General features: G+C 41.1%; 1 protein-coding gene across 2 annotated transcripts in view; it reads right to left on the bottom strand.

Annotated features, from left to right (window-relative positions):
• THBS2 (thrombospondin 2) overlaps nucleotides 1–19,158 on the bottom strand; it is a 33,801-nt gene extending 14,643 nt beyond the window's left edge. The window contains exons 1-13 of one of the 2 annotated variants that reach the window (XM_074580200.1): nucleotides 19,111–19,158; nucleotides 17,740–17,814; nucleotides 16,246–16,802; nucleotides 14,618–14,702; nucleotides 10,019–10,215; nucleotides 9,062–9,202; nucleotides 8,726–8,822; nucleotides 7,564–7,734; nucleotides 6,531–6,707; nucleotides 5,025–5,198; nucleotides 4,447–4,574; nucleotides 4,188–4,340; nucleotides 2,907–3,125 (exon numbers count right to left, since the gene is read on the bottom strand). In XM_074580200.1, the coding sequence (XP_074436301.1) occupies nucleotides 2,907–3,125; nucleotides 4,188–4,340; nucleotides 4,447–4,574; nucleotides 5,025–5,198; nucleotides 6,531–6,707; nucleotides 7,564–7,734; nucleotides 8,726–8,822; nucleotides 9,062–9,202; nucleotides 10,019–10,215; nucleotides 14,618–14,702; nucleotides 16,246–16,802; nucleotides 17,740–17,809 (2,169 nt within the window). In that variant the 5' untranslated portion in view covers nucleotides 17,810–17,814; nucleotides 19,111–19,158. Of the gene's footprint in view, nucleotides 1–2,906; nucleotides 3,126–4,187; nucleotides 4,341–4,446; nucleotides 4,575–5,024; nucleotides 5,199–6,530; nucleotides 6,708–7,563; nucleotides 7,735–8,725; nucleotides 8,823–9,061; nucleotides 9,203–10,018; nucleotides 10,216–14,617; nucleotides 14,703–16,245; nucleotides 16,803–17,739; nucleotides 17,815–18,877; nucleotides 19,018–19,110 lie in introns of those variants that run through there. The other variant, XM_074580199.1, reaches the window with a different exon arrangement.
• Between the last annotated feature and the right edge of the window lie 2,000 nt (nucleotides 19,159–21,158).

Raw genomic sequence — 21,158 nt, 5'->3', positions numbered from 1 at the left:
AAAATCAGCTAAAAATGGATTGCAATTCTACCACTGGCTAAGAATAAGTACATCTATAAAAACCCACTCTGTTATTCTCACTTTTTCCTTACATTCCATCTCTACCTCAGCCCAAAACTGAATCTGCCAACAGAGTGCAGTAATATCTTTTTTGTAACACTTAGCCTAACAAAATTAATATTACAGTAAGATTCCTAGCCCTGTTTTCAATCTCAGTGGTTCTAATAGATAATTTATTCTTAAATAGATAATTTAAGAAAAAGAGAACTGGAAAATTGGTGATAAATATCAAAACTGCAATGCAAATACAAATTTTTGTGGCACTTTTTACCAAATACCTGTGAACAGCCTTGACTGTCCAACTCAACACTGGCTACCAGAGATATAAAAAAAATTTGTCTGAAACAATGAAAGAAATTAGTGAAAACCTTGCTTAATCACTTTGTTTGTGTCTATACGTGTGTCTGTCTGTCTATATTCTCTATAGATTTGAGTAAAATTTCATACAAGTCAAGTAGTAAGGTGTAGACCTCATGGGTAGCAAGTTCCTACAAGTTTGCAAAAAAGAGGTAGCCAGGTAGAGGAGAGAGATCCTACCAGTGGACTTTAAAAGTCTCTTAAACATTAGAAAGAGGACTTATTAGATATCACATCTTCCACCTGGAAACTCAACCTTGCGGCACAAGGCCACTGAAAGCTATGCTTCTTTGGTTCACCTATTGACAAAGTTGTGGGCTGGTATGATAATTCTTATGGAAAAAAAAAAAAGCTACTCTTATGTGAATGAAAAAGAAATTTACACCAAAAGATATTGCTAAGCTTTTATTCTTATTATTTACAACTACTTGCTTTATTCATACAGCTTTGCTTAGACAGTAAGTTAATTTTCAACCATTATCAGCTCGAAGAAAGAAGCTTTGGTTTGCTTTTTCAAAAAATCAGATTACTCAACTAGGATATTTTGTAATGAATGTCAGGACCTGGAAATACCTGGTATTTTTAAGGGTTTTGTGGGGGTTTTTTGCCTAAAATGAAGTACTTGTGTCTATTAAATCAACACATGTATTATAGAAACCATTACTCAACCTTTGAAAACAGATTTTTTCTGAATGGGTTCAGCATGTTGGATTTTTAATGAAAACTAATCATTTGCATTACATCTTGAGTCAACGTGTTGCAGATTCTGATGACAGGAACCAAAAATGAATATATGAACTGCAATTGCTGAATTGGCTGGATCCACAATAAACAGACATCAGCTACAGCAAGGGCTTTTGAGGCTCAAATTTCCATCAAGCTCTGAAATTCTTCTGCTGATAAAAGCCAGATTCGCAACTTTAACTGGATTATACCTGTGACTCCTGATTCTCTCAAGCAGACCGATTTCAAACTTTCCTAGTCTCTTGATCCATATTTGTTTTGTTGGTTGGTTTTTTGAAACACTGCAGTGGTCTAGAACTCAGTCGTTTTTGCATTTCTTTCCTTATTATTTAATCTGAAGTTGTTGTGATAGAACTTCATGACAGTTTAGAGGTAAATCGCTTTTACATGTAGAAGAAGAAACCAAAGTGTTTCAGATCTAAGGGGGGGCGAAATAATCCAAGAATCTCAGAAGAGAAAGCATTGACCTTGTAGCCACGACTGATTCAGCAAATACTTGAGCACATGCCCCAGTGAAAGCCCGTAGGTAATCAGTGGTCGCATGGGTAGGTGTTTAAAACCAAGCACTTGCTGATGCCTTCTGCTCAGGTAAAGCTCACTTCATCCCAGTTGCTTAATTTGCTGCTGCAAACAGAGTAAGCCCCTCTGTATTGTGCCTGTCACTCAGCCATCAGGGAGGCCACCACTCAGAACTGGGATCCAGGGAATTAACCAAGGGGTGAAGGAGCCCCCTGACAGTTATTTGGTCCATTGTTAAACTGGTGGACCTGGAACAACTTTCAGTCTGGTTTAGCACAGCAGCGTAGCTCCATCAGGATGAGACACCCCAAGCGTGCTCACTGTTTTTGAGCCATTTCTGCTGGAAGGAACATGGAGCCGAGGAGAACTTATAGCGTGCTTCTGGTGAGCGAGCACAGAACCAGGTTCCAGGGAACATTCCATGGTAGGCACCCACTGCTAAACCTACATACCACCATTTTTAGGCTCCCTGATGCTTATTTTCTCCTTAGTGTAGTAACATTTCCTTTTTCACTACAATGGCACAGCTGCAGCAGCAAGGGTGGAGAACAGTCCCCTGCCAGGTCTAGAGCCAATGGTGGAAGGAAGGTCATTCCCCCCAGGAGGGTAAGAGCTGGAACTCCACATCTCTGAAGGGTAAGAGAGGCTGCATCTCCTATCCTCTCCCACTGAGCTTTTGCAATAAGAACTCTTCTGTCTAATTGCTCATTCATTCCTCTCTTAGGTGCCTATTGACAAAGATTTATGTCAGGCTCTTAATGATCTGCTTAACTCTTTTAAAGGAAGGGGTAGTTCAAGAAAGGATTTAGAACTGTACACCTTACATGGCTGTCAGTGTCTTGTTACAAGCCTTGCAGGTAGGATTTCATACTCACCTGAGCCCAGAGATTCCTGTTTAGTTCTCACTGTGTGCTCTGCACCTGTGCTTTAGGCAGCTCCTGCTCAGTGTGCTAACTCTATTCACAAGCATCCCAACCTTCTGTGTATGCTGAGTAGGAAGAAATCCAAAGCAGAGGACTCTGGACTTCATTTTGAGAATCCCTTACTGGATCTAGTGTTAAGTGAATGCACATTTCACAGCATCTCCCAGAAAATGAGCATGCTGTAACAGTCAAAGCTTAAAGAAAGCAACCACAAGCTTGATGCTGAAAAGTGTTATTCACAACTATTTTGGAAAAAGAAAATTTCATTATGGCGTGGCATTTTTATCAACCTTTTTTACTTACCTTCACACAATGGTATGTTGCATTAGCAGCACAGACCAAGTTATTATTAGGCCAGCCATCCAAATCCGAATCCTCACCACAGATGCGTCCATCTCCAGCATAACCTGTCCTACATTCACATTTGTACATCGGATCACTGAAATGGCCCAGATAGATGCACTCTGCAGATTTATGGCAGCTGTGTGTCTTGTCCTTGCATGGATTCTCAGGTTCACAGACCTGTAACAGATAGATCATACTCACTAAAACGTGATGATATTCGCGGCCAGCTGCGTGTGCCTCAGCTTTGTCAAAATCAGGCCAGTTACTTAGACTACGCCTAAGGACGGGAACTTTGTTTTAATTGTGGTTAGTAAGTCACACTGCTCTGTCAGTTCTCAGCTCCAGACAATGTGCACAATGAAAAAAAAAAGAATTAAAACAAACCACAGGAAAAATTGGACATTATTCAAAAAGCAATTAAAGTGATTAACATTTTCAGAACTCCATCTACTTTCTTCCAGATGTCATTAATCCCCAGAAATTAACTGCAACAGAAAGCAGACTGTACCCACCTTTTCCTTTACTGTTCTGCCTGTCAGTACGCAAGGACTATCTTATTTTCTTAAATCAAAGAGACCCTAATGAATTCTCACATTCCCCTCTAGTAAGTTTTTGTCACCTTTTTCTTATCACCTTGCTCATTTTCATTGACGGTATCTGGGAATCTTACTCAGATGTTTTACGTTTAGACTTCACATGTTGAACTATCCACAGATTGATTCAATGGCAACAAAGAGAATGCATCTCATGACATCCATTTTAACATTTTTGTCTTGTCTATCAAACAGTAGTCTTCAATATCACTTCCACTTCCTTCTGTCCTTCACCACTGATAGGTGTTGGCCCAATGGAATTTAGGGAGTCAGAACTTCAGACATATGTCTGATGACACCCACATTAACAGCATTATATTTATGGAGAGAACGATACCGATCCTTCAGTTCCCAATCCCCAGAGTAGGTATAAAGACCTGAGAGAAAGCAGTGCAAAGCAGAGGAATGCTTGCTCCTGGCATTTTACACTCATTTGGTGCAACTGTACAGATGCCTAGAGAAAATAAAACCCTTAAAAAAAGCCACACCCAAATTCAGTGTTTTGTTACTTGAACCAAAAATATCCTGGAACAGCAGTTATCTATTTTAGGTTATCTTTGGTACCCAAGTTTATCACATTCACAGATATCGTCAGGTGAGAGTTACTTGGTTTCAAAGCCACCAAATTCTCTTTGACATCACCTACTTGCTTCTCTGTCTTGGCAACTTCCAGCCCTACACCATAGGGCTGACTTCCTTTATAGCGTGGAGGACATGGCAAGCAGTGGAAACCTGGATTTGTGTTCACACAGCGGTGGACCTGATTCACCTTAAAGCAAACATCTGACACAGCTATACACTGCAGGAAATGAAAGAAAGAAGAAACCAATTAGACAGCTGTGCAATTCCCAAATAATGAAAATCTCACAGTGATTTCCTGATGTTAATGGAAACAAAGTCAGTACCTCATCAAGATCTTCACAGACGGTACCATTGCCAAGGTAACCTGCTGGGCATGGCCCACATGACCAAGACCCATCTGGGTAACTGTTGCATTCTGCCCCAGGAAAGCAGGGATTTGACAAACACCCATCTTGCAAAGACACATAAAAGTGTAAATTAAGTTAGAAGCATAAAAGGCATGTAACACACTTCATTTAAGAAACGGGTATTATCTGTTCATTAGCTTAAATCACATCTGATACAACAGACTCTTATGAAAACCCTTAGAATTAGGGTTATACAATGCATTTAATATACTATTGATTTAATATGAAAATATTACAGATTGCTACATCCAATTGAATGCATTACAGCATATAGAAGCCCTGTTTAAGAAATGCATTCTTGTTCAGGATAGGTCAGTATTAAGAATGTATATAAAATCCCAGTGATCTAAACAGCACCCAGAATAGTTAAATGTGCTTTCCTGAAACAAAGGTATAATTAGTAGATTTCCGTAGTGTCAATTCATAATTATCCATTAAAGAAATAACAGCAATAATAATTATTCAGACTGAATACAGAATGACAAAATACCAACCAATTGGGCAATCCTTCTTATTGCACATATCATGTTGCTTGGTATCTCCCACACATGGCTTTCCTCCATACTGTGGCTCTGGGCTGTTACAGAGGCGAGACCTCTCACGAATTCCTCCTCCACAGGTTACCGTGCAGGCAGACCATGGAGACCAAGGACCCCACTGGCCATTCACTAGGATATGCAGAAGACAGAAGAGCATCACAGGCAATATACTGGGGACAACATTTGGTGCCAATGACAACAACTCTTTCTTCAGACCCCTGACTGGAGACAGTTTCTCCCTATGCACATAGGAGGAAAGGTACTGGCAAAGCCTTACACTGAGACAGCAGCATTTCAGAAAGAAAGAAACAAACAAAAATTACCCAACTGCTTTATAGGCATTTTTTGGCCAATAATTAAAACAACATGCTGTGCCCGTGGGCATGGTGTATTTCCATTTAAGTTGACCAGAACAAGTACGGTGCCTTCAAACCTCCATACTAAGCTTTCATTTTGTACACAAAGAAGAGTGTGACTACAAGATACAAACTTCTGCCGAGCCAAACCTGAGCTCTATGGCTTTTTTTATAGCAACAGTATGCTCAGTAAGGTTGCAGCTGTTATTCTTGTTTTGTAATCCATTAGTCAGTGCATCTTCAACAGTATTGCTTGACTCAGTATAAATAACTTATTTCAATGATTCTTCTGCACATTTTATATTGGTACAACTCTACTGATCCTGTTGTCATCAATCCTGAATTTTCTTGATATACAAACATCTTTGAAGCAAATTCTGTTTTCAGTACTGCAAAAAACCATAAGGGCAATGGTGTCTGTCCTTAAATAAATAACATTTTCACTAACTTCACATGCACAGGTAGATCAAAAAATAGATGAAGTGTGTATTGCTATTTAAGTACTGTTGGGTTAGGAGCTTGACATCATTTTCAAGCTCATATCCCGTAAGTAGAAAGGAAAGGCTGAACAGAGGAGGAAATGGAGAAAGATATACAAAGGGGAAAAGGTGAGGACAAATTACATGAAAGCAAAGTGAAAGGGAGTGGAATGAATGCTCTCTAAAAAGGTTAAAAAGTATAGAAGAGGAAGAAAGAATTATAATAACAATTCAACGTCTTGAATATGTGTAAAAGATGTATGCATACTTTCAAAGAAACCTGGCTATTGGGGGACTGTATGTCTATTTCTAACACGTACAGCATCGGCTTCCTTTTAGATAGAAAGTGTTTATATTTTTGATATGCAGAGATAAATCACTAAGTTATATAATGAAAATTTCTCAAACTCTTAATGTTTAAAGCCAAGTTATAACTTGCAAGGTTTCCAAAGCCACCAACTGCATTGTTGTCTTCATTTTAAGAGCACCCTTCTGTGTTACTTCACCCCTAAGCTACAAATTATATTTTCCATCACAGAAATTCACTGTAATTTAGAACTGAATAAAGAGAAGAAATTCAGCTGGATTATTATTGCGTCACCTTGGATTCAAGACCACAGACGTACCTGGACATGGAACCTTCTCACACTTCTCTGTTTCACGTCCATTTCCCACACAGTTTTTCCCACCCATCTGGGGGATAGGGGAATTGCAGAGGCGGATGCGGGTGATATTTCCTACTCCACAGGTAACTGAACAGGAAGACCAGGGAGACCAGTGACTCCAGCCACCATCTTGACGTACTGCCAGAGAAAAAAGCAAAACTCAAGGAAATGGCCCAGCTGCAGCAGTAATACAAACTCAACTTGTGAAGTTAACCTTGTAAGACTCTCACTACATCTGATGAATGTCCCGCCTCTTTCCTACCACTGTCACTTAAAGCCCAGCATGTCCGCTCAGACTTTCAAGTACAGCTTTCTTAAGAATCTCAGTGACCAACACATGACTAACATGCATGTTAGATGTTTTACTTAAAAATAAACTTGTTCCAATGAAATAAATACTTGTTTAAAATGCACATTTGGATATCTAGCAGCTTCATCAATAGCCTTAGGACATTAGTAGCCTGGATATAGCAGCTACCTGCAACACTATTAACTGCAGTTCTGGAGACAGAGTATGATCCTTCTAAATGCCTTCAATATAAAAGCAGTTTGATACTTTGCAATAGTCTTCTATGATTGCTGCATTCCTAAAAACTACTAAGCTAATGGAATGGACCAGTAATCGAAAATTAACTGCAGATCAAAACATGACCCCATGTATCATGATTATGAACTGGGCGCGGCCTCCAAACTGACCTCAAAGAAGAGACTCCAGTTCATAATGTTAACAAAAAGGTCACCCGCTACCTTTTTGTTTAACAGAGCTGAGCCCAGAATGCACATTCCTATTAAGTGGTCAGGAAAAAGAGAAATACTTGAAAGGCAGGGATGACAAAGAATCTAATGACAGCTACTTTAATTATGCATATACGATTGTTCAAATACATACTGTTCTGACTAGTGAATGTTCATAGCAAACTCAGACTAAGCTTGTTTTCACTTAGAGAAGTCCAGAGAAGCTTTAAAAAAAAATGGAAGAAGTTTTATTACTTACTACGATGGTCACATTTCTTAAAGCTGCACATCCTTGTCTGGATGTGTGGACCTGTACAAGCACTCCTGGTGACATCACACGACCTTCCTCGCATCTGAGTCCCAGAGCCACAGGTAACTGAGCACTTTGTCCAGTCTGACCATGGTGACCAGCCTTCCTCACTGTCATCAGCTGCAGAGCAAAAGGTACAAAAAAATACTCAGCGTTGAATGTTGCTCCATTATCCTACTCAGAAGATTTTCACTTCTCTGTCTGTAAAACATATGACTTGTCCTTTCTTTTTCTAATTTAGCTTTCCCAAGCTGCCATCAAAGTTAGGGAATTATGGTTTAGTGTAATGAGAGGTTGGCACAAATAAGAATCCTGGATTGTCATGAACTTGTACGCAGTGTGTTTGTACAAAGCACTGACCACTGGAGAAAGATCATCTTATCCCTAGGAAGGACTGAGCCAAAAACTTGAATTCCAACTGCCTTTGACTTCAGAATATAGGTCAGTACAATGAGATGTGGCCCCACCTCTGAACAAAACATAACGATGAACGTGATCAAGAGCACATTTTAAGAATACACTCTATGCTTGAATAGGCAAAAAACTCTGAGTATTTTCCCATGCATTTTCATTTAGAACATCTAAGTAACTGTTTTCTTCTGTAATAGACCTGTCTAGTAGAGTGAAATGTACTGAAGTGACACTGAAGTCACTTAATTAGTGAAATTATTAAAACCACTGTCACTCCAAAATCTAGTTCACAGCCTTAAATGATCCTTGACAGCCTGTTCCACATAAATAAAGCATGATATCAAAAGAATATATATAACAGAGAAGAAATAAAACAGAGTAACAGCATGACAGTAACAGAGAGGAAAAATAACTTGCACTCTTAATAAATATTGCACCTAACTGCATGAAACTTTTGATCTGGAACTTCAACATCCTCCACAAGGAGACCTATGTTAGTTTGTTTTAACCAGGCACTATGGAAAAGAAATAATAGTGCACAGTGCTATTGCAAACTAACAAAAAATCAGAACGTCCAACCTCAGGGGTTTTTATTTGATCTTAGTTGCCTCAACCTCTTACTTGTTTTGCCCTCTCCAGCACAGTAGCAGTGATTTTAAATATTGCCAAAGAGTTTCTTTCTCTTTGGCTAAATACTCACAGTGAGAGCAGACTGGACAGCATTCGCCTTCAACAAAAGATGGATCAGCACAGGAGACTGCTGGGCAGGTGATTTGATGGCACACAATTTTAGAATCCTACAGGCAAAGAAATCAACTTACTGACTTATGTTCACATACAGAGGCAAATTAAGGTGGGCATCTAGCGAAAGTTTCATGTGTGGAAATTCTTTGATTTGTTCTAAGTGTGATGGACATGGGGAATACTTTTTATGAATATCAGTAAGTCTAGGCCAAGATCTGAGTAAGTATGACCTGACCTGGAGCAAACCCACTATCCATTTTTGCAGAGAAGAAGAATGTTTCCAAAACCTTACCTGGCAGGTACATTTGGTGCAGCTATCTACAATCCAGCTTTCATTATCTGCAAAGACACGGCCATCCTGCCAGCAAACTGACTGGTTCTTCAGTGTTTTGTTAGGCCCAATCAATTCCCACATAATTTGGTTCTCTTCAGACTAGAAGATGAAGCAAACGGAAAAAAAAAAACAGAGTAAGTTGTTAACAAATCATTATAAATAAGACAAAACTGAAACACTACTGGATTTCATTCTTCCTAAAAAAAAAAAGGTGCATTTTTTATGTCTTTATGTACATAAAGTAGAAGATCTCAGGTACTGCAATACTGCATAGCGATTTCAGCTAACAGTACAGACACAGTCACACAATACTACGGGAAATCTGTTCTCAGCCATACAATACAACTCATCTTTAGATAGGAAGATTTTAGTTCTGAGACATATGGCATAGTAATAAACTTCCTTCAGAAAGGAGTAGCTTATTCAGAACAAGAAGAGGGGCAGACTTCAGTAACATGCCACCCTCTTACTTCAACTATGAAAATTCCATACATTTACTTAGAGTTTACATACCCCGTGTAGCCACTTGCTGATGAATTTATAAGTGGTATAAGCATGGTAACAATGCCTCAACAGTATACAGGCAAGGTTGGGTTTTTTAGATTTCGATTTCCAAACCTGCCATACATTTAAGAGGATTGATTTCCTCTCTGTATGAGTGCATGTGTGTGTTCTTTTAAACCCAGTCTGTGAAAATCAAGCCTTCATTAAAGTGTTATACTCAAGAACTACCTAACTGTAACTGAACTACCTACACTCTGAAAATGTAGGTTGTCTCTACATTATGTAGATATACCAACAGTTATACACACATACGTGCAGAAACCTCTACTAAACATCTGTGGTATAAAACAAAGAAGGAAAGAGTACTGCACAACAGACCTCTTTTGGTTCTTCAGACTTACAGGTACCTACCACTTTTTGGAGGTTATCAGCTAAGTTGTTGACCACGATGCGCAGGCCGGTGAGCTCTGTGAACATCGTTCCCAGCTCTTCGCAGGAGCGGTCACAGAACTCGGCCTTCTTCTCTGGCTTCTCACCCACGTACTCAGTTGTGACAGCAGGGCTCAAGTGAAGGATTTCAGTGCTCTCGTTGATGGTGTTCACTTCAGCTGGTAGCAAAAAAGGAAAAAAGAAGAGCTGCATATACAAAGTTCTTCTACAGATTACAGATTTTTGCTGAAATCACAGATTGGCACCCATGGGTAGGGCTTAAACACATCTATTTTGGCACAGCTTCATGCTAGATTATACCCATGAATAAAAGAGAGGGGTTAGATGTCAGCTGGTTCCAATTATAGACTTTCCCTTTTCAAAATTAAGACCCAAGCTGTGTCTCACATGGCCCTCACTTTAAAACATTGTTGGCACAGCAACACATTAATTTATGAAGAAGGCGTAACAAAAGGACACAGTATCAAAAAAGCAAACCCGTTTTATCCACTCAGAGCCATGGAAGGTTTCATATTTTTTCATGACCTATCACATTTTCTCAATGCAGAGAAAAAGGCAGGAGAAAGTTTCCTTGCAGAAAGTCGTTGTCCTTGTTCTGCCCACAAATTCCATGGTTACTTGGCTCTAATTCAGACCATTATGCAATTTATACCAGACTCTGCGCTTCTCTGTGTTACACTGCCTGGTGTTAAACTCGGTGGAGATGTTATGACGATAGCTTAATTCTGAAGTGAAATGGAGGTCAAGCTAAGATCAGGCTGAATATTTGATTTATCACTCCAAACACTCCTCCATCAGGCAAATCATAATTAAAACAGAACTTTGCGCACACAATACAGGGAGAACTGGACACGTTCTACCAGTTTAAAAGCCCTCCTTGTCTATATCAAATTCTTGAGAAGGAACATAACAGAAAGCATTAGCAGGAATTCATAAAAAAGAACACAGATAATTAAATAGAACAGTCTGCATTCTACTAAGCATTTAAATCTCCACCAGGTAAATATCTTATAGATTCCACAGAAGCCTTCTCTAAGGACTCGATGCTACACTCAACTTTGGTATCAGCAATACTATATCCATCCGTGCTGCCCCATCTCTTGATAAAGACTTGTTTACCAGACTCAGGAACGTTGTAATAACTCAAGGTTACAAAACAGAAAAGAGAAGCAAAGAATATTGCAATTCAAAAAGAAGAAATCAGCACAAGAATGTGAGCAATAAAACATATGCTTCAAATCACCCCAATACCATTCAGTGTTGACAAGTGACAGAAGGTGGAAATGCTTTAAAAATTGGCTTGATCTGATGCTTGATTATCCGATGTAAAGTGTTATATTTAAATATATAAGCAATGAAAATGGGAGCAGAAGTATTCTTCATTTGTTTAGAAGGCTAAAAATAAAAGAACAAAGAACCAACCAATAAGATGGCATCAAATAATTACATCTCAACCATACTTAAAGTGATTGGCTAGATGTGCTTTTCAATTAGCTATGAAGTATCTGCTGCTAGCCAAGGTCTACAATAAATTGTTCACGGTATTCCAGAGTTGAAGTAATTATCCAGCTACACTTACAGGATGGGAGAAAACCGATATACCACATAGCAGATCAGAACTCTGTGTCATAACTGTTTACTTCAGCTCCTTTTTGAGTCCCTGGAAAGAATGCAATTTTCCTACCGCATTGAAAGACTAGGTTTCTCAGATTCCCTCATAGCACTTCTCAGGTCATTAATTTCATATTTTTCAAGCCAACACGGAGTGTGCCTTGACCGGAACATTCTGAGGACATTAATAAAGCTGCAATCTCAGCAGGAAACATAAACCAAAACTATGTTAGAAGAACTAAATCCACACTTCCTACTGATACTTGGCAGCAACTGAAAGAAGATGCCTGGGGATCATTGGGAAATCAGTTCTCTGCTGCTGGCTTCCTGCTAATTTCCTAAGGACCACATGATTATCTTTAAAACGAGAAACCAGAAGAGCAGAATGTGCATCCCTTCACATATGCAAATGTCATTCTGTTGATCTAGCTGAAGAAGGGATTTTATTGATGTGCCTATTTAGGCATGTTTTTGTCATGTCTCCTTCCCTGTGCTGTGTGTAAGTCCTGCCTAAAGTATTTGCAACCACCACACTACAGAGATACTTTCCTACCCTCAACCCAACAGCAATCCCAAGTTACCATTTCACCATACCTCATATTCTCATACTCGGATTAAAGACACAGTAGAAAAAACACAGTCCTGTCTCCAAAAAAGCTTTTTGTGTCCTCAGAGCTGAGGACACTTCACTGATAACATCTCTCATGTGGGACACTCGCATGTAAATTTGGCACCTTAGTGTCTGTACCCCAGGTCAACAGGTGGACCATCAAAATGGGAAAATATTTATGTACCTTGTGGTCAGTAGCGTATCGCTCATGGTTTTTCAACTGTGGTAATTAAGCTGGACAGGCAATGCCAGAAAATCAGACATGCATTAGCAAGCCTCTCAAATAATTTTGATGGCCTCAAGCTACAGTGTGCCATTAGCCCTCTTCTGTTGTTGCACAAGCAATTTCCATCTTGTAGTGTTCTCTTGGTATTGCAATGCAAAAGTAAAAATACCATGAATTGAACTATTTGCTAATACTTACCAAGAAGGATAAAACAAAAAACACCCAAACCTCTGTAATTTATCATACCTGAAAATTTGGTAGTTGACAGATGTGATAACAAATAAATTAAAAAAATATTATATGTTGGTTATTAGCTGCAACAGCTGAACGTACATATCAGCATCAAGAACTCAATTACCCCTGTACACTCCCATTGGCTTCCTCTTTACAGTAGAAGTCAGTAACTTCCCGTTTTTATTTGATAGTATTTCTAAACATTTGGCCAAACTATTTCCCTTTGTGGTAATCAACAAATAATAATGTAAAACCTTTGAAGATACCCTCTTTTATTGGTTTTGCTGGTTCAATCTATCTACACCTAGGGACTTCATCCACTTGAATGAGGCTGTTCTGTCTCTGATTGCTGAATGTGCCCTCAAGGTTCTACTTCACCTTCTGGGAATTTTGTTTTCACTGGTAAATGAAGCAGGATAGCTGAACTGCATCATTCCTGAAACCATCCTTCTCTTACTCAGATTACAGTTACACCTAAATACACATTCGATTTTCCCACAGCAGTTCCGCTCCTCAAGCATTTCCTTCCACTAACAAAGCTGAAAACCAGTAATAAGTAGCTCCGAGTAGTTTCTGAGTACAGGAAAAAACTTGTCTGGGGTAGATGACAACCAACAAATGAGGGCATATCTTCTTGCCTGTGCCATCTAAGGCCACTTCCATTCTAGCCCACACAACTCATTTCTAACACATATCACACTTGTGTCTGAGGTCCTGCAGCCAGGCACACCTCTGGAACATATGAAAAAACAACCAATATCCTTTATCAAGATTTAAAAACAAACTAGCAAGCTTAGTTGATGTTTTTTGTGCATATACTTATAGATACACACACTTTTATATATCTTATAGAGAGTTTTCACTACAAAATCTCAATACTCTGCCCCCCTTTTACAAGTTAAGACCTGCTACTGCTTAATTTATGGGTTTCGCATAAACAAGGAAAAAAGTTTGCTTAATTGATTTGCTCTACGTCTTATGTTTTGGCGAAATGACAGAAATAAAGGCATTTCATATGGTAGGAGTTTCAAATAAAAACATTTAAGTCCTAACTCCCTTGTGTACCTACCACGTTCCTCTGGTGGAATCAGCTGTCTCTGATTCTGGACTGAGCTCTTGCCAGTTACAAACACTGGAAAGTAAAATAGCCAGCACCTCCCATGAGCTGAAGTATAAAACCTTAGTGCATACTTGACAAATTTTCATAATTCTTTCATGATGAATCCAATATACTCCCACACACAGAGGGCTCCCCTCCTGATGAGGTCAGCATGAACTGGACTAACAAGAACACATGGCAGCTTGTCACATACATGCCTTCCATACCTCTTTTGTTTTTTTCTTATTTTCCTTAGGTTGTTTTGTTTAACAATGCTTTGGAATTCAAACCCAAAGCCTCCTTCAGTCAACAAACTTATTGCGGAGGAATTCAGCGCCTTTAAGACTTGAAGACTTGCTCATGGGCCCACTGAGAGTCAGGAGCAGAATTCAGAAGCAACATCCCCAGTCTTCTACTTAAAGAATCATGGACAGCTCTTGGAAGAATGTAGGTATTTTCGTATACATATGCATTTTTCCTTCATTTTCTAATAATTTCTTGCTTAACAGCTTTTTTGGCAACTTAAAAACAGAGGCTCAGAGTTATAAATCTAATCAATAAGAACTAAAATAGTAGCCTAGAGTGTAGAAATAGCATCTCAATATAGCTAGCAAATATATTCCTATTACCACCAAAAAGCAACTGAATTTTCTTTTTTAAATAAGATACCTCTAGTATTTCAGAAAGATCTGTTGCATGGCTTTAGGACAATATGTCACCATCGACATGTCTCATTTTCAGAGTTAACTGAACAGTATTAATGAGGTAAAAAAGCCTTACTTGACTGGCTTCTTTGGCATCCTTTTTTACGCAGAACATCCTCGATTGAAGTATCAAATATTAACTGAATATTTTGCAAAAGACCCTGTAATAATAATAATAATAAAATATTTTAAAACAGTTAGATAAATTTAGAATTAACCAATAAATTGTCTGTCTCAAACCCATGCTACTGACTGGATTTAGCCATAAGTAAATATATAAAAAAACCCAAAACAATCTACGAGGCATTCAACCTGACACACACTGAAAAAAAATTCTGTTGATAGTTTTGTTACATACAATTTGAATACTATAAGCAACAAAATCAGGTATGTTCTGAAATAGGTCATAATAAAACAGTTATTAATCAGCAATGAGCTCATATCTCCATTTCCATAGAGCTAATTTTAGATTACAGTTCTACGAGACATTTATCATGAGACCAAAGCCAACTTTTGAAGTTCCTGACCGATTGCACTTCCATCCTTAGACAGTCATTCTAAAGCACCATACTTCACTGTCTCCTCAAATGTGCCGGCACCACCCTGGGACAACACTACAAAGCCAGACCAGCGTATGTTTCACTTAAAAAAAAAAAAAAACTTAAAAAAAATTTCATTTGAAAAAAAAAAAACACAGATTACTTCAGTGACCCACTTAACGGCACAGCTCCATAACCAGTTCTATGAGCGCAACTGATGGGCTAGGAAGGGAGGCAGAAATGGAGAGGTTGTGGGCAAGAGCTTCTGGTTTTCCTGCCAAAACCGGTCACCCTATGGAACGACATTCCAGCATGTCATGCTCCGGCTGACAACTAGATGGCACAACAGGATGGGAAAGAAAAGTCTTTTCAAATTTTTGAAACGGTGTGAGTTCAAGTTTGATTTCAGCTGTGAGTGAAAAGAAGCCACCCTTAAAGCACTTGGGCCAGATCGCATCACTGTATGAGGTAGGAAGAAACTTTTATTTTATAGGAAAACCAGAAAGTTTCTAATTGCTTCATTTTAAAACTGAAGAGAAACAATAAAAGTTTTCCAAAAAAAGAAAAAAAATATCTCATTTACAGGACTGATCAAAACATTTTGTTCTTTTTTTTTTTTAATTGAAACAAAAGTCTATCCAGAATGGCAAATCAGGATACTCTGTTAGGGGAGGGACCAACACCACATGCTTCAGCTCCATTAAAAAGTCTTTCTTTTCTCCATTCTTCTTTTTTAAATAAAATTTAACAAATATTGACAGGTTCCTATGACTTGAACAGATATATTTCAACAGAAAAATAGGTCTTCAAGAAATTTCCAAAGAATTCTACAAATCACCACAAAAATGCAGCATGTTCAGAAGTCCTAAATCTGGAAGAGAAAGTGGATGGTTGCACAGGAAAGCCCGTAAACTGGTTTTGTGTACTTTTCATGGCCTTTGACTTTGCCTTACCAGTTCTTTCTTTTCAGCAACCCCCAAATTCACACAACACGCATCCAGTAATGAATAAAAACACTCTCCAGAAATTCTGCTTGGGTACACCTATGACCCCACCAAAGCCATGAGGTATTGGGAGAACAAAACCGCACCTATTGCATCTTCTCAAACTAGTTGCAGCTACACCCTTACCTCACCAGTGACCCGAGCTCCTTCAGGTTACCTACCCTGAAATGATTCTCCCGAATGGACCCTTTCGCCACATACATTCTGCTGTTCTCTGCTTTCAGCTGCTCATAGAAAGGCTCCTCAAGGATGAAGCTGTCAATAAGGTCACAGCCAACATAGAGGTTGTAGTTCTCCCCTGTTATTTGCACGGTGAGGTTCTTCCACTGCGAGTCGGCAAGGTCCACGTCTTCCAGGGAAATCACGTTCTGGAAGCCATCCACCCAATAGATAAGGTCCAGGGTGTTGGCCCGGCCATTGGAAATGATCTCAAACTGCCTCTCACTGATGCCAGGACCCTCTAAAGCAAGGATAGTGCCTCTAGATTGCCTGTCCTGTCTCAAGGTGGCTGAAAGGATAAAGCCCTCATTTTGCCGTATGAGTTTGACAATCTTTTTTAATTTCTCTGGTTTACACGGAGGTATATGGTCAAACCGAATGAAACGATATGCTGGGATAACGGGGTCTGGACCCCGAAACAATTTTGCTCCAATTGTCTTTCGGTTTATGTTACTGATTTGAAGTAAATCAAAAGTAGTCTCCTCTTCCTTGTCACCATCTGAAAAAGTTAACAGCATGTGACAATGTGTCTACAAAAACTGTTACAAGAAACACAACTCTGCAGACTATACTTAGTAACTGCAATTATATGACAGACATAAAGAACAGCAGAGTAAACACAATACTGTCCTACTTCCACAAACAGAACTGTTCCTACTAGCATGCAAGTGAATCGTATTTTCCACCTGTCATTTCCATTTACATGGCAACTCTCCCCTTCCCTCTATGTAGGTATAAATATGTTTGATTCTATAACTAAACATATGGCTATGTATTTTATAGCACTATATAATACACACTTGTATATAAATGCATGCTGTATGTTCATGTATATGGCTATGCATGGATGCATGTAGGAACGTAATCATTAAATATTTTGTTACATATATAAATGGATAAGCAAGTTGAGCCAATATCTGTATTTTAACTGCCAGATAATAAAAATCTAATTATGAGAAGCCATGTGGCCACATGACAACAGGAAGCAAGAGAGTTGTTTTTTAAAGATTCAGGCCAAGAAGTTAGATGTAAATGAGAGCTTGGCACTGTGCCAGTTTACATCCTATTTATATTTGGTCTGTAGAGATCTACTTCTCTACCTCTATCTTTTTAACACGTTCACCCCACTCAATGATTCTGCTTATGTTACTTTTACCACTGCAGAGGAAAGTATAATAGCAATTATTTCTGAGATTATATACATTTTGATCAACAATTTCTAAAGAAAACGATTTTTCAATATTTATTGTGGAATCTTCATTTAACAGTAGTAAGACATCTCTACTGAATAAAAACCTCAGCAACTACTATTTCAGGCACTTATAAAAAAATCATATGATTACTTTGCCCACTGTAGCTCAGATAAACCTATGTTTAACACCAACTTTTAGCCTTGGGACTTACTCTATATCTAGTTAAGAAGTGTCAGAACTTACCCTGAGCATTTGAGGAAGCCCACAGGGTAATCAACACAGCAAGCCACAACAGCCCACTCCTCTGCAGCATAACTCCTATGAATAAATCAAAAAGTAATAAGTATTAGGGAAACAATATTTATCAACTATAAATATTTTAATTTACCTCATGAAATGCCACAAATAGAACTCTCATTATAAGCAAATATACATATAAAATCATGACATCAAGTGAAGGGATTAGGAATTCCTGACAATAAAACTCCTTTTTATGCAAATATCCCCAATAATAAAAAGGAAAGACATACAGAAAATACACACTATTATTTTCTCCACAATTTTTCAGGAGCTGGCATAGGGACCACAAGACACTGATGGAGATACAGCACATTAGTAGCGGCATCTTTACTTTGGAGGAGAATGTTCAGCTGAAATTCGTTGTAGGATGATGGGACATAAGCAGATGCTGGTTCTGAGTACTAGGGGTACTTTTTAGTGTCGTCATACAAACTCCTCTCTCTTTCTTTTACATATAAATATATATATATTAAAAAAAAATAATTTACCTATTCTTACAATCCTCTGTACCCAAGAGCTAACCCAACAGCTGGATAAAGTGACTTTCACCGTGATGCTATTTTTGCTCCACAGCACTATGCAGTCCTAAGCCACGTAATTGCATCTCCATATGCGCGTGCACTCGCAACGAATGGCACAGACAGGGTCCACGGGAATGCGTGGACGTTCATTTCCCTGGATACAGCCGCATCCCCTCAACGCCGTGCTAACTCCATGCATTTTTAGAAGGGATGCCACCTTTCACTGCCAATACCGTCTTGCTCCCTCATCACCTGTCACCCCGAGGTACCACCGCTAACACCAACTACCGGCAGACTCAGGGACGCCCCTCTCACCCCCCAGACCCAGCGCCTCCCCAGCGGGACCCTGCCGGGACGGCTCCGGCACCGACCCGACGGGGCGGCGGGCAGGTGTCACACACCCGCCTCCGCCGAGCGGTCCCGGGGGCAGGTCCCTTCATCCTTCACCCCGAGCACCGGCGGGGGGACGGCAACGCCGGGCTGCCTCACGCCGAGCTCCGGCCGGAGCAGCCCCCGGCCCCGGCGGGGGCTTCACGGAGCCTCCCCGCCTTGCGCCTCACCTGGCATGTGGGGAGCCGACGGCGCGCTGAGGCGGTGCCGGTGGTGAGCGGAGCGCAGTTCCCTGCCGCCGTCGCAAGTCCCTCCGCAGCCCCGCGCCCCGCGCCGCCGCCTTTATGGGCTGCGGGCCGGGCCCCCGCTGTCAATCAGCCCCTCCGTGGCAGTGACACGACACAACACCCCCCCCCTCCGCCCCCGCCGCCCCCTCCCCAGCGGGCGGCCCGCGATCGCCTACCTGCCAGGCCATCCCGGGCCCGGGCCCTCCCCTGCACCGCCCCACCGCCCTCCGCGGGCGGAGCGGGAGGCGGGGCGGGCGGCCGGGGCCACTCCCCAGGGAGCGGAGCGGCGCGGAGGGGTGGGGAGAGGGGGTGGAGGGCGCACATCGTGCCCCATGCCTTGCCCGGGGTTTTGCGGGGGGAAGAGGGCGGCCGGCTCGGCCCGGCCCGGCCCGGCGCGGCGGAACCCCCGGGAGGCGGCGCCAGGCACCGGCAGAGGGGCTCCGTGCGCGGCCGGGGCCTCCCGAGCCCCGTCTCCGCTGGCAGGGAGAGCGGCACAGGCCCCTCCACCCCGGCCCGGCCGGGGGCTTCGCGAAAGCTGACCGGCAGAGAGGGAGAGCGAGCTCAGCCTTCCCGAGGACCCCATCCTCTCATTTTTATCCTTTTTTTTTTTAAAAAAAAAGCAGACATGCCCCAGTCACCTTTCCCCCCTCCGTTTGTGAAGCGCTTATTGGAGCAGCTTCTCAAGTGAGCCGCAGCACCCCCGACCTTCCTTCCTCCGTGGGATGCAGCACCATCCCCTTTCATCTCAGTGAAGGCACGGTGGGCTTGCTTAGGCGTGCTCCTGGTGGAGGGAGCCTTGCCTCGGGCTTATGAAAGCGGCACACAAGAAGTCTCACACTGCTCCCAGTCTCGTTGGGAGGACTGGAAAGTATCTCCACAAGCAAGGGCTCCAGTCTTAGCACTTGGACTGGTGGGTTGCCCTGATGAGGAGCAGCCCAGCGTGGCTGAAGGCACCGTGCTCCACGTGGAGGTGGAGAATGGAACCCTATCGTGGGTCCATAGAACCTGCCCTGACATGCCGAAACATTTCAGAAGTCGAACAAGAAGACCAGGATCCCCGCTGCTGAGGCCCGAACGGGGGTTGCAGAATATCTGTGGAAGTATCCTGCAGCTGACTCAAAGAGGCATGAATTTGGCTGAGTTGCCTGCAGAATCCAAGGAATGGAGCCCTGTCCAATGTATAGATGGATAAATACCACAATTTTTTTTTTTAAAAAAGATGTTAAACACCACAAATATTAAAGAAAAAGCAGCATAGAAAGTCATCAACTTTGCTCATCACAATTTGAAATTCCAGTAGAAAAAGGTGTTGATGTTTCAGAACTCGGAAGACTTCGAAAGGCTCAATCTGTCACTAGAGCAGAAAACGCCAACGCAAGCATCGCTGCCTTTCCTTTTGCCACGGAAGCTCCTTCCAACTTGGCTGGCCTTGGCCTTGCAGGGTAGTGGGAGCCAAGGAGCCTTCCCCTTTCTCACAGGGTCCAGGGGAGTGAGCCAAGCTAGGAGGGAGAGGGCTTTTTTGTCTTCCTAAGACATTTGGTTTTCAGTTTTGCGAAACCTCAAGAATTTAAAAAAATAGCTAATGAAGTTCACAAAACCTCAAATTCTACTGAGTTTACTCATTCTCCCCACTATATTAAGACTTAGTCTTTATATCTATATATGTAGCTGCATGGTGTGTTTTCCACAGGACTTTGAACGGCACTGGCACGACTCTCATCAGGAAGCTGCACTGGGTTTACAGTTGGAGAAGCGAGGGCAGCAAAGTGTTTAAGACACCTAGAAGGTATCTTTGACACAGTGCAGTTCACTGTTGGTGCATTCATAGAAGAACCCTTTTTACAGTGGAAATTTTTAACTCTGTAAAAAGACAGTGCAAAGCAAAGCGACAAATTTTATCACGATTGCTTTTAACCAGCTACCTCATAGCAAAATTCTTCTTCCCATCTCTGTGGGCGTTGCAAGAATGAAGGACTGATGGCATATTGTTTCAAGCATAGTGATTTATATAGAGGATGATGACCTTTGAGAAGACAGATTTGCTTCTGTTCTTTCCACAACTGTGAAAATGCTCACTGCTCGCTTTCCCCAAGGTGGAAGACGTAAACATCCTCTCCTTTCTGTGATTTCTGATGGAAAGGCTCATGGGAACGAATGCACACTCTGTGTTCCCCAGCTAGCTGATGCACACACGCAAACATTAGAATTGCATTCACGTTTCTCA

The sequence above is a fragment of the Larus michahellis genome, chromosome 3, assembly GCF_964199755.1.
Source record: "Larus michahellis chromosome 3, bLarMic1.1, whole genome shotgun sequence".
In the NCBI taxonomy this organism is placed as follows: Eukaryota; Metazoa; Chordata; class Aves; order Charadriiformes; family Laridae; genus Larus; species Larus michahellis.
Note: the sequence above shows the minus strand (reverse complement) of the source record. Positions and strands in the feature narration are given on the sequence as shown.